The sequence below is a fragment of the Ipomoea nil genome, unplaced genomic scaffold (assembly GCF_001879475.1).
Source record: "Ipomoea nil cultivar Tokyo-kokei standard unplaced genomic scaffold, Asagao_1.1 scaffold3394, whole genome shotgun sequence".
Taxonomy (NCBI): domain Eukaryota; kingdom Viridiplantae; phylum Streptophyta; class Magnoliopsida; order Solanales; family Convolvulaceae; genus Ipomoea; species Ipomoea nil.
In genome coordinates, this window is record NW_017619822.1 from 362,887 (window position 1) to 374,453 (window position 11,567).

At 36.6% G+C, this 11,567-nt stretch overlaps 2 protein-coding genes across 2 annotated transcripts; one reads left to right on the top strand and one right to left on the bottom strand.

Annotated features, from left to right (window-relative positions):
• Positions 1-1,582: 1,582 nt before the first annotated feature.
• Positions 1,583-3,796, top strand: LOC109171089. Its single transcript, XM_019320219.1, has one exon. The coding sequence runs from the start codon at positions 1,583-1,585 to the stop codon at positions 3,794-3,796; it is 2,214 nt and encodes a 737-aa protein (XP_019175764.1).
• A 3,585-nt stretch (positions 3,797-7,381) lies between these two features.
• Positions 7,382-9,250, bottom strand: LOC109171065 (zinc finger CCCH domain-containing protein 20-like). The gene has a single exon (XM_019320193.1). The coding sequence runs from the start codon at positions 8,951-8,953 to the stop codon at positions 7,868-7,870; it is 1,086 nt and encodes a 361-aa protein (XP_019175738.1). The 5' UTR covers positions 8,954-9,250; the 3' UTR covers positions 7,382-7,867.
• Positions 9,251-11,567: the final 2,317 nt, after the last annotated feature.

The window sequence follows — 11,567 nt, forward strand, 5'->3', positions numbered from 1 at the left end:
GTGTGAGACTGGGTTTTGAGGGTTGTTTTGCTTTGGATAGTGATGGTCAGAGGGGTGGTTTGTGTTTTCTATGGGCCAGGAACAATGGTGCACGTTTGATTAAGTATTCGATGAATCATATTGACCTTGAGATTTCTTTGCCTGATAAGCCATTATGGAGGTTAACTTGCTATTATGGGAATCCTCAAAGGGATAGGAGGAGGGCTGCATGGGATTTCCTACGATCTCTTAGGGGCGTTTCTGAGCTACCTTGGGTGGTCTTGGGGGATTTCGACGATTTGTTGATGCAGTCTGATAAGAGGGGGAGGTTGCCACATCCGGTACGTTTGGTAGAGGCGTTTGCAGAAGCTCTGGATGACTGTGGATTGATAACACTGCCTATGATTGGATACCCTTACACGTGGGAGCGTGGGAAGGGGACTGCTCGCTGGGTTGAGGAGCGGTTGGATAGAGTGGTGGCGAATATGGACTGGCTGCAGGATAATGATAGGGCGAGAGTGTTCAATATTCGAACTGACTTGTCAGATCATACTGCGCTATTCTTGGATATAGATGGGGTGGAGCAGGTGTTGAGGCCCCAGTGTTTCCGATTTGAGAATGCATGGCTACTGGATGGAGGTTGCAGGGAGGTGGTGGAAAGGGAATGGGCTAACACTCCGGGATTGGCGTTACAGGCCAGGCTTGGTGTGTGTGGTCGGGGTTTGAGGAGGTGGGGTGGTGATCGCCATCATAAATATGGGAAACGGGGCGAAGTTATAAGGAAGGAAATGAATGGTTTACGGGGTAGTCGTGATCCTGGATCTTTGGCACGGTTTAGGCAGCTTGATGAGCAGTTGAGTGTGGTGCTAGCCCAGGAGGAGGCTTTCTGGAAGCAACGTGCAAAACAGCACTGGCTCCAGGGAGCTGACAGAAACACAAAATTTTTCCATAAGTATGCTACTTATCGGAAGAGGAAAAATGTGATCCAGAGACTGAAGGATGATGGTGGTGTTTGGCGAGAGGGCAATGCCTTGGACTCAGTAGTTGTGGATTATTATAAGCAAATTTTTACTTCAGGTGGGAGTCCTGGGAGTTTTAATGTGGATACCATGCAGTCTCGTGTAACTAGTGAGCAGAATGATGAGTTACTGCGCCCCTTTGAGCTGGAGGAGGTACGGAGTGCTTTATTCTCTATGGGTAAGGACAAATCTCCAGGTCCGGATGGCATGAATCCGGGCTTCTACCAGGCTTTCTGGGATATTATTGGTAAGGACGTCTCTGATTTTGTTCTTAATTGTTTGTCTGAGAGGTCTTTCCCTGATAATTTGAATGATGCCAATATTGTTTTGATCCCCAAGAAATGCACCCCCGTGTCTGTATCTGATTTAAGGCCAATTGCTTTGTGTAACGTGCTATATAAGATAATGGCAAAAATGATTGCTAATCGTATGAAACCGTTACTTGAGGGTATGATTTCTGTTTCGCAAAGTGCGTTCTTACCTGTAGGCTGATCACAGACAATATATTAATTGCGTCTGAGGTTGGTCATTATTTGAGGAGGAAACAGTTGGGGCAGGTTGGGTGGGCGGCCTTAAAGCTAGATATGGCGAAAGCTTATGACAAGATGGAGTGGCCTTTTGTGCAGCAGATGTTGATTCGCCTGGGGTTTGATGAAAGATGGGTTCAGCTGGTAATGTTATGTGTGCAGTCCGTGCGGTACAGGGTGCTAGTAAATGGGAAGCCATCTGAGGAAATAGTGCCCACGAGGGGGCTCAGACAGGGAGATCCATTGTCTCCTTATTTGTTTATAATATGTGCTGAGGACTTATCATTTTTGTTGCAGGACTCTCAGACAAAAGGGCTTTTGCATGGTTGTAGAGTGGCTAAGGGGGCACCTTCTATTTCGCATTTATTTTTTGCAGATGATAGTCTGCTGTTCTTTAAAGCTAATCTACAGGAAGCACTGGAGGTGAAGAAGTGCCTGGGAGTATATGAGGCCTATTCTGGGCAGGCGGTTAATTTTCAGAAGTCAAGCATAACGTTTAGTCGTAACACACAGGTGGAGATGAGTGATCTGGTTGCGAATACATTGGGGCTGGGCCAAGCTGATGATTTTGGCAAATATCTGGGATTGCCTTCTGTGGTAGGTCGCAATAGAAGTGCAGTTTTCGCATATGTAGGGCAGAAATTGAGGCAAAGGTTTGGCTCGTGGAACAAGAGACTGTTATCCAAAGCAGGGAAGGAGGTGCTTTTAAAGAGTGTAACCCAGGCAATGCCTACCTACACTATGAGCATTTATTTGCTACCTTTATCTTTGTGCAATGCTTTGGAGAAGTTAATGAACAGGTATTGGTGGGGCCAAAGAGGCTCACAGGGCAGTATTCACTGGATGTCCTGGGATCGTATGTGTGTGCCTAAGAGGTTTGGGGGCATGGGTTTTAAGCGTTTGCATGAGTTTAATGTTGCTCTGTTGGCCAAGCAGGGGTGGCGACTATTAACAAATCCGGAGTCCCTTGTGACTCGTGTGTTCAAAGCCAGGTATTATCCTACTTCCTCGTTTTATGAAGCCACGATTGGTCGTAACCCGAGTTATGCTTGGAGAAGTATTTACGCAGGTCAGGCGTTGCTCAGATCTGGTTGCAGGCGGAGGATAGGCAATGGAAGGGCCACTGGGGTTTTGAATCATCCTTGGCTGCCTGATGCTGTTGATCCCTATGTAGTCTCGACTCACCCAAACCTGGGCCAGGAGCTTCTGGTTTCAGACTTATTTGATAGTGCCACCAATGGGTGGAATGATGATTTGTTACATGAGTTGTTTGCCCCACGTGATATTTTGTTGATTAAGCAGCTCCCTGTTAATGTGGAATGTGATGATGTTTGGTTTTGGGACAGGGATCTAAGGGGTTGCTACTCGGTTAGGGATGGATACAGAAGGTTGGGTGAGATATATGGCCCGTGTTTGCCTGTGTGGCGTTATTTATGGAGTTTACAGGTCCCCCCTAGATGGAGAATTTTCTTATGGAGAGCTCTGCCTGACATCTTGCCTACTCTCGATAACTTGATAAATAGGAGGGTGGATTTGGTTAATATTTGCCCAGCTTGTGGCTTTGAGGAGGAAAATATTATGCATGTTTTATGTTCTTGTCCTTATGCTACACAAGTGTGGAATTTATCTCATCTGCTAATTCCTTCCTTTGGTGGCAGGAATTTTAGGCAGTGGACAGAACAATGGCTTGGCAATATGGCCACTTATAGCTCAGAGGCACAAGGGAGGATATGTGGTTTGTTATATGATGTTTTGTCAGCCAGGAATGAGGCGGTTTGGGATGGCTGTCTGCCGTTGCCTATGGTGGTGGTCAGGAGGTTCACGGCAAAGTGGGCTTCTTGGACAGCAGCTGAACAGCAACGCATCACCTCACGTGTGCTGTGTGTGGCCCCGGATCCGGCTCCTGTAGTTGATGATGGCGTGTTATGTCGTGTGGATGCGGGCTTCCATGGTCCGAATCATGTGCCGGCTTATGGATTCGTAGTGCAGGAGAAGGATGGAATCTTTGTGGCGGCAGGGAATGGACCTCTTAATTGCCCTTATGACCCCCTCTTGGCGGAAGCAATGGTTTTGTGTGAGGCACTATCTTGGCTGAGGAATAATGGCTACTCAAGGGTTTCAGTTTACAATGACAGTCTTGTCTTGGTTTCCAGTCTAAAGCATGCTAGTTCGTTCCGGACTTATTTTGGTTTTGTTTTGCAAGCTTGTAATCGTTTATTAGATCAAATGTCTAGATCAGCAGTAATTCATGTGCGCAGGGATGCTATATAGGCTGCCCATGTTATGGCTAAGCATGTATCTGCCTCTTTTCTCTTTGGAGGGATATTCCTCCCGCTTTTCTTGAGCCTGGAATGGCTAATGCAATTTAAGGTTGTTGGCTTTCAAAAAAAAATAAATTAATCTTAGTTGGGATTGTGAAGTTGATGAGTTGTGTATGGTGATATAAGGTGTATTTATACACAATGAATGAGATCAAAATGGCTTAGTATTGAAATTATAAAATGGTAAGAGATCTCAAGAAAGGTAAAAACTTTCAATTTACGTTAAATTTTCATTGTTATTTAAATTATTAGGCAATTGGATGAGCCTAAAATATTGAACACTGAGCTATTCAAATCCAATATACTTCAGCATATTCGTGTGGCATGTGTATATATAAATACAATAGCATACATAATATATTATTATTCTACCATAAGTACACAATATTACCAATTAATACAATTTACTTAATTTCCAAATAAATAAGATTTATTAATGACCAAATTATTCTTTCCATACCAGGACTATGTGGTCTAATTGTACCCGGGTTGGACTTTCATTTGGAAGGTTGTGAGTTCGAGCCTCAGCGGAGGCGTTATTGGTTCTTTGTGTTTCAATAGGTTGAGAAAGTATATGAATATATATACTACATTCTAATAGAGCCAGTAGCATTAAAAAAAAAAAAAAAAACCCCTATTTTGGGGGGAAAATAATAAAAAAAAAAATTATTCCTTCCATAAACCGAATATATATATGAATGTACATAAATGCCCTTAAATTTTGGGGGAAAAATTTGTTAGGAGGATTTTACTTATATATATATATATATATATATATATATATATATATATATATATATATATATAGATTTATAACATACGAATTATTATTCTTACAAAATCACAAATTTAATTTGTACATAGTTCAATTCGTCACACAATAACTTTTTAATATAATTTTTTCCGTATTAACTTTTGTGATTTACAACCTACTACAAAAAATTTTAAAAATCTACATCTACAATCTACAATCTACAATCTACAATTATAATAAGAGCCAATAATGTTAAGCCCTTAACTGGAATAAAAAAAAATGTCGGTACTACTTGTTTCTTAAAATGAATGGTTCATAGTATTTTGATTTTAGTATTTTTAATGATTTTCCTTATTTACCCTTTATTATATTATTTTCTTTCCTTAAATAACCTTAAATTTCGTTAGTATAAACTTTATTAACAGAATATTCCGTTAACTATTTATTATTCTTAACTTACTCATTAATTTCTATAAGAAAGGTCTTAGGTTCTAACCTCATTCCAATTAGAGTTAGCATAATTGTTAAACATATACTACGAATATATTAAAATGTATTAAAAAATAAAGTATAAAATTTAACATAAACTTTGGTCAAATAATTAGCCCGACTAAATACATAGCATTCAATGATTATAAATCAGGAACTTTGATAATCATTTGATTTTTTTTCATTAAAAAATAATAAATTTAAGTTCAATTTTTTTTTTTCGTTTAATTAATCTTCTTTTGATTATTGAGAACAAAACTTAATATTTCAATTATGCTTTTATCAATGCATGAAAACTTCTAAAGAAATTTGTAAGTTAATTTTTACTATATTATTATAACAATATCTATTGTAACCTTATATTTTGAAGGGAAAATGACACTTTTTCCCCCTGTGTTGTTTACATATAGCATATTTTCCCCTTGTGTTGTTTATGTAACCACTTTATTCCCCTTAATTGTTTTTGAAGTGGCTATTTTCCCCCCTCTCTGTTAAATAAGTGTTAGGGCTGTTAAATATGAGGGTAAAAATGACATTTCACTTATTATTATTATTATTATTATTATTATTATTATTATTATTATTATTATTATTATTATTATTATTATTATTATTATTATGTGCTTAAATCATATTTTGTTTTTTTTTATGATAGTGCTTATTTTCTCTGTCTCATCTTACTTATCTTATTTATAATTTATTAATTAATTTAACTCTTTTTTAGTTACTTTTGTTAATTTTTTAAATTGTTAAATTAATTTTTTTTGTGTTTAATAATATTTTTAATAAATTAAAAATAAAAAAAGTTAAATTATACGGAGTATTAATTTAAAGAAATGTTAACATAGTTTATTATATTTTAATAATAATAATAATAATAATAATAATAATAATAATAATAATAATAAGTGAAATGTCATCTTTACCCTCATATTTAACAGCCCTAACACTTATTTAACGGAGAGGGGGGAAAATAGCCACTTCCAAAACAATTGAGGGGGATAAAGTGGTTACATAAACAACATAAGGAAAAAATATGTTATATGTAAACAATACAGGGGGAAAAAGTGTCATTTGTCCTATTTTGAATTATTTATTATCATCATCTATTGACAGCAATTGTCATTGATAAGCTCTCAAAACAATTTGTGTCAACAACGAATGGAAATTTTTTTTAAAAAAACAATGATTTCATTATTGTGAATGAAAAGTATGTACGCCACTTTATTCAATCGTTATGCCGTGGAACTGTGTCCACCTTGCAATGTGGACACAGTTTTATGTTCATAATTATTGAACTATATGTTCATAATTATAAAGCTATATATTCATAATTATTTAACTTCATCTTCATAATTATTGAACTCTATATTCACAATTACAAAACTCTATGTTCATAATTATTGAACTATATCTTCATAATTATAAAGCTATATATTCATAATTTTTTAACTTCATATTCACAATTATTGAATCTCTATATTCATAATTACAGAACTATATGTTCATAATTATGTTCACAACTTTATGTTCATAAATTTTGAATCTGTGTATGTGATCTGTTGCTCTTCAAACTCGGCCAAATTTGACAGGCGACAATGAAGCCAAGCCCATCTTGATTCTTGGATTAAAATCTACTGTATTTGAAATTTTGGATTGTAAAGGCTTCAATTTGTTCCATCTAAAGCCATGTGAGGGCACTGTAACCGTGAGTGTGAATTTGAAATTTTAGATTGTTAATTTGTTATTGAAGTGCGGCACTGTAGCACTCTGCAAATAGGGCGGCCGGCGGGGATTAGAGAAAGGGTAGTAGTGTTTTTAGTTAAGACGGGATGGCCATGAAAAGGGATAGTAGAATAAATTAAAACGATATATAAATGGGTCCGACAGGAGAAGAAATGGTGAATCTATGGAGGTTTAAGACGAAACTAACATAGGAAATGACTCTTTTAATCTTTCATTAACGTTTATTTAACTAAACTTTTAGTTAACAGAAAGACCAATTGTGAAGCAATTTTAATAATCACGAATTTATTTCATCTAAACTAAAAGACGAGTACCAAATTTAAAAAATCACATCAGAGACCTATTCTTAGAATTTTTTTTTTTTTTTAATGCCAATTTTGACTCTGGGTTGTGTCCTTGAGGAGATAAGGTTATTTGATATTTTTCCACAATTATTTCATTTAAAAAAAAAAACAAAAAAACAAAAAATTCTTCACTGACATAATTGTATGTCTCATTCAATTCTAAAATAATAAACTGAAAATTATATAACGAGGTAAATCGAAATACTGGAAAATAAATAACACATCATTCAATATATAACCCCAGTGGCATATATATTTACATGAATTACATCGACAAAAAAGATCACATATCTAGAATAGTCTTCAGTACTACTCCTCCACTGTAATAATAATAATAATAATAATAATAATAATAATAATAATAGAGACAACCTTGAAATTGCCAAAAAAGGAACATGAAATCCCAGTCTTCTGCTACCACTTCCTAATTATTATTACTATTTTAAATGAAAATCCACAGAAGAAGTGAATTTAAGCTTTCATCCTCGATTATCTTATCCTACTACTTAATTATATTTACAAAATTTCTCTTTTTTTTTTTAGCTTGTTTTCCTGGATTCAACCCATTTTCCCCAAATTTATAATAATATTTACATATAGTGAGGGTAGAAAAAAAGAGCAAAAATCACTTACTCCCCAGCCAGAATCATATCATAAATAAATGAGTCAGATCGTCAAAGTTGATGATTTACTGGATCAGGTCCGAGACCCATCCGAGATCCGGGCTTGGGGCATAGGACGGGTTATGGGTCGGGTTTGAACCCGCTTCTACTGCATCCAATGGATTCTCCTTGCTCAACTTCTCAAGCATTTTCGCCCTTAAATCTCTTCCTGACTCCACCCTCTCCATGGGAACTTCTTCTTCTTCTTCTTCCTCGCACAGATCGAAGTTGCACACTCCGGGTCTGCTGAGAGATCGGGTCGGCGTTGTGGGTAAGCTGCAGAACCCGGCGGATCGGGTCAGCCGTGGGGACCCGAGCATATGCACGCTCCAAGAAGACGCCGGCATGGATTTCACCTTGTTCAGCTGCAGCTGCCGCAGAGAAGCCACCATCGAGTTCATCGGGGACATCGGCGGCGACTCGGAAGGCGGCGAGCCCGACTCCGGCGACGACGAGGGAACGAAATGCAGAGTTTTAGCGCAGGAGGCGTCGGAGAAACCGTAGCCGTCGGCCCGAGGACTGAGGACCCGGAGCTGCTCCGGCGAGTGGGCGAAGAAACACACCCTTCTCTTGCAGTTCACCCCGTCCTTACACGGCTGTGTCCGGTAACGCGCCGGGTGGAGCCAGCACTCAAACACGCCGTGCGCGAACTCACACAAGTCCCCCTTCCGGCAGTTCCCCTTCCGGAAATCCGGACACGCCGCGCCGGAATATCTGTACTTGCGCGGGTCCCTCCGGCGAGCCTTCTCCCCAGGATGAGCGAAGGGACACTCCGTCCAGTCATGCGACCGCCCACGCGCGCATTTCCTCACCTTGAAATCGTACATGCGGAAATTATCGCATGCATACGCGTCCACCGGAAACTCAACGTCCTTGTCGTTATCGGACTCAAACTCTCCCATCATCACCGCCGCCGCGGCGTCGTTCGACGGCAGATAACGCTGAAGCGCCTGTAAAACGGCATCGTTTTGGAGGAACTGCGACACATCGTCGCTAAAATTCGCATTACCGCCGGGGCTAGAAACAAAGTGAATATTAGCCGTCGGATCATCTGAGAGCCATGGTGGAACAAGGACCGTTGGATTAGGGAGATTTCTCTCTCCGATCATCATCCTTTTTTTCTGGTGTGGTTTTTGTTGGGCTCAATCCGCTGATCATCAGTTGATATATAAACTGCCCAGGTAGTGGGGGTTAACCATGGTCACGTTAAGTTTTAACCGTGGTTTACTTAGTTCGACATTTCCACTGCGGTTAAAACTTAAAATAATGAGAGCACCTAAACTGACAACTGTATTAATTACAGATAAGAAGGTAGTACGTGGTCGAGACACGTGTACTCTTTAATGTTGTTTTGTTGCCGTGGCGTGTTGTGGTTGGTTTTGTATGGTCTGTGACCAATATTCGTGACAGTTTCGTTGCTTTAGTCTTGCGGCTTTAATTGGACCTCCGGGTTAAAATTTTTGTTTTTCTTTTTAACCGACTGCACTAGACTACTAGAGTTTCCCCGACTCCTTGGCGGTGGAAGTGTGGAACATTTTATTATTATTATTACTAGTATTTTTACTCGTGCGATGCACGGAATGGAATTGTTGTAATATACTAAGAATATTTAAATTGATATATAATTATTTTAAGAGTTAATTTCACCAGAGGTCGCTTATAGGATTTCTATTACCATCATTAATTATTCCTAATTTATCATAATTAAATAATTTGACCAATTATAAAGAGAGATTATTAAAAAATGCACGAGACAATTTTTTTAATTAAAAAATTTAAAAATTATTTAATAAAACATAAGGTTCTCATAGTTTTTTCTTATAAACTATTTAATAAAGCATTTTTTTAAGAAATTGGTGGGCAAACCGCCTGCGGCAGTTTGCGGTGGATATATCTCGAAAAAATACACAATTTCAAAAAAACATCTGTCCAAAACAGACAACCGAGTCAAAAGTTATGCATTGCCGAACTTTTGACACTTCACAGCTTTAACTGAATTATTGTACGAATGGGAGAGTAGAAATCAATATATTTCATTAGGAAGAGAGATTTTTTAGGAATTGGGCGGGAAGTTAAGATTTTAGGATTTTGTTTTTATATATAGTATAGATTAGATGTGCAAAGAGAATTGTATTACACTATTTTATAATTTTAGAATAGAATTTTTACCCAGAATTATTGTACGAATGGGAAAGTAGAAATCAATATATTTTATTGGGAAGAGAGATTTTTTAGGAATTGGGCGGGAAGTTAAAATTTCAGGATTTTGTTTTTATATATAGTATAGATTAGATGTGCAAAGAGAATTGTATTACACTATTTTATAATTTTAGAATAGAATATTTTACCCAAAATTATTGTACGAATGGGAAAGTAGAAATCAATATATTTTATTGGGAAGAGAGATTTTTTAAGAATTGGGCGGTAAGTTAAAATTTCAGGATTTTGTTTTTATATATAGTATAGATTAGATGTGCAAAGAGAATTGTATTACACTATTTTATAATTTTAGAATAGAATTTTTACCCAGAATTATTGTACGAATGGGAAAGTAGAAATCAATATATTTTATTGGGAAGAGAGATTTTTTAGGAATTGAGCGGGAAGTTAAAATTTTAGGATTTTGTTTTTATATATAGTATAGATATAGATTGTATTACACTATTTTATAATATTATAATAAATTTTTAATGCAGAATTATTGTACGAATGGGAAAGTAGAAATCAATATATTTTATTAGGAAGAGAGATTTTTTAGGAATTGCACAGGAAGTAAAAATTTCAGGATTTTGTTTTTATATATAGTATAGATAGATTGTATTACACTATTTTATAATATTAGAACTGAATTTTTACGCAGAATTATTGTACGAATGGGATAGTAGAAATCAATATATTTTATTAGGAAGAGAGATATTTTAGGAATTGGGCGGGAAGTTAAAATTTAAGGATTTTTTTTTATATATAGTATAGATTGTATTACACTATTTTATAATATTAGAACAGAATTTTAACGCAGAATTATTGTACGAATGGGAAAGTAGAAATCAATATATTTTATTAGGAAGAGAGATTTTTTAGGAATTGAGCGGGAAGTTAAAATTTAAGGATTTTGTTTTTATATATAGTATAGATTATTATTATTATTATTATTATTATTATTATTATTGTTATTATTATTATTATTTTTTTTTTAATACATTTTCATTCATTAGGTTTCCTAGCTAAATCTTGTTAATGAAATAGTTATAAGACGTTTGGTTAGAATAAAGGAATTAAGGGACAAAAGACTTATGATTTGGTGGAAAAAGAATAGAGTGAAAATAGATTGAGGCGGTACGTAACAACTACATTATAATGAGAAGCTGATGCATTATTTCCTTGTCTTGAATGAGCGGGGTACTAAATGACTTCTGCCCATTAGAGTTTTGCCCGTTAGGTTTTCACGGAGCGCCGGGTCAGGTGCCTGTTGACAACCCGGGTCGGGCGCTAGCACCATTACTCTGTCACCAGCCCCCTACTCCTTGGCGGTGGAACATTATTATTATTACTTTTTTTTTTTTTTTTTACTTTTTCATTAATTAGGTTTCCTAGCTAAATGTTGTTAATGAAATAGTTATAGGAAGTTTGGTTAGAAGGAAGGAATTAAGGGGCAATATAAGAATTCAAATTACATTGTTTAGTATTGATGAATAAGAAAATAAGAAGGGAAGAAGTTGTATAAAG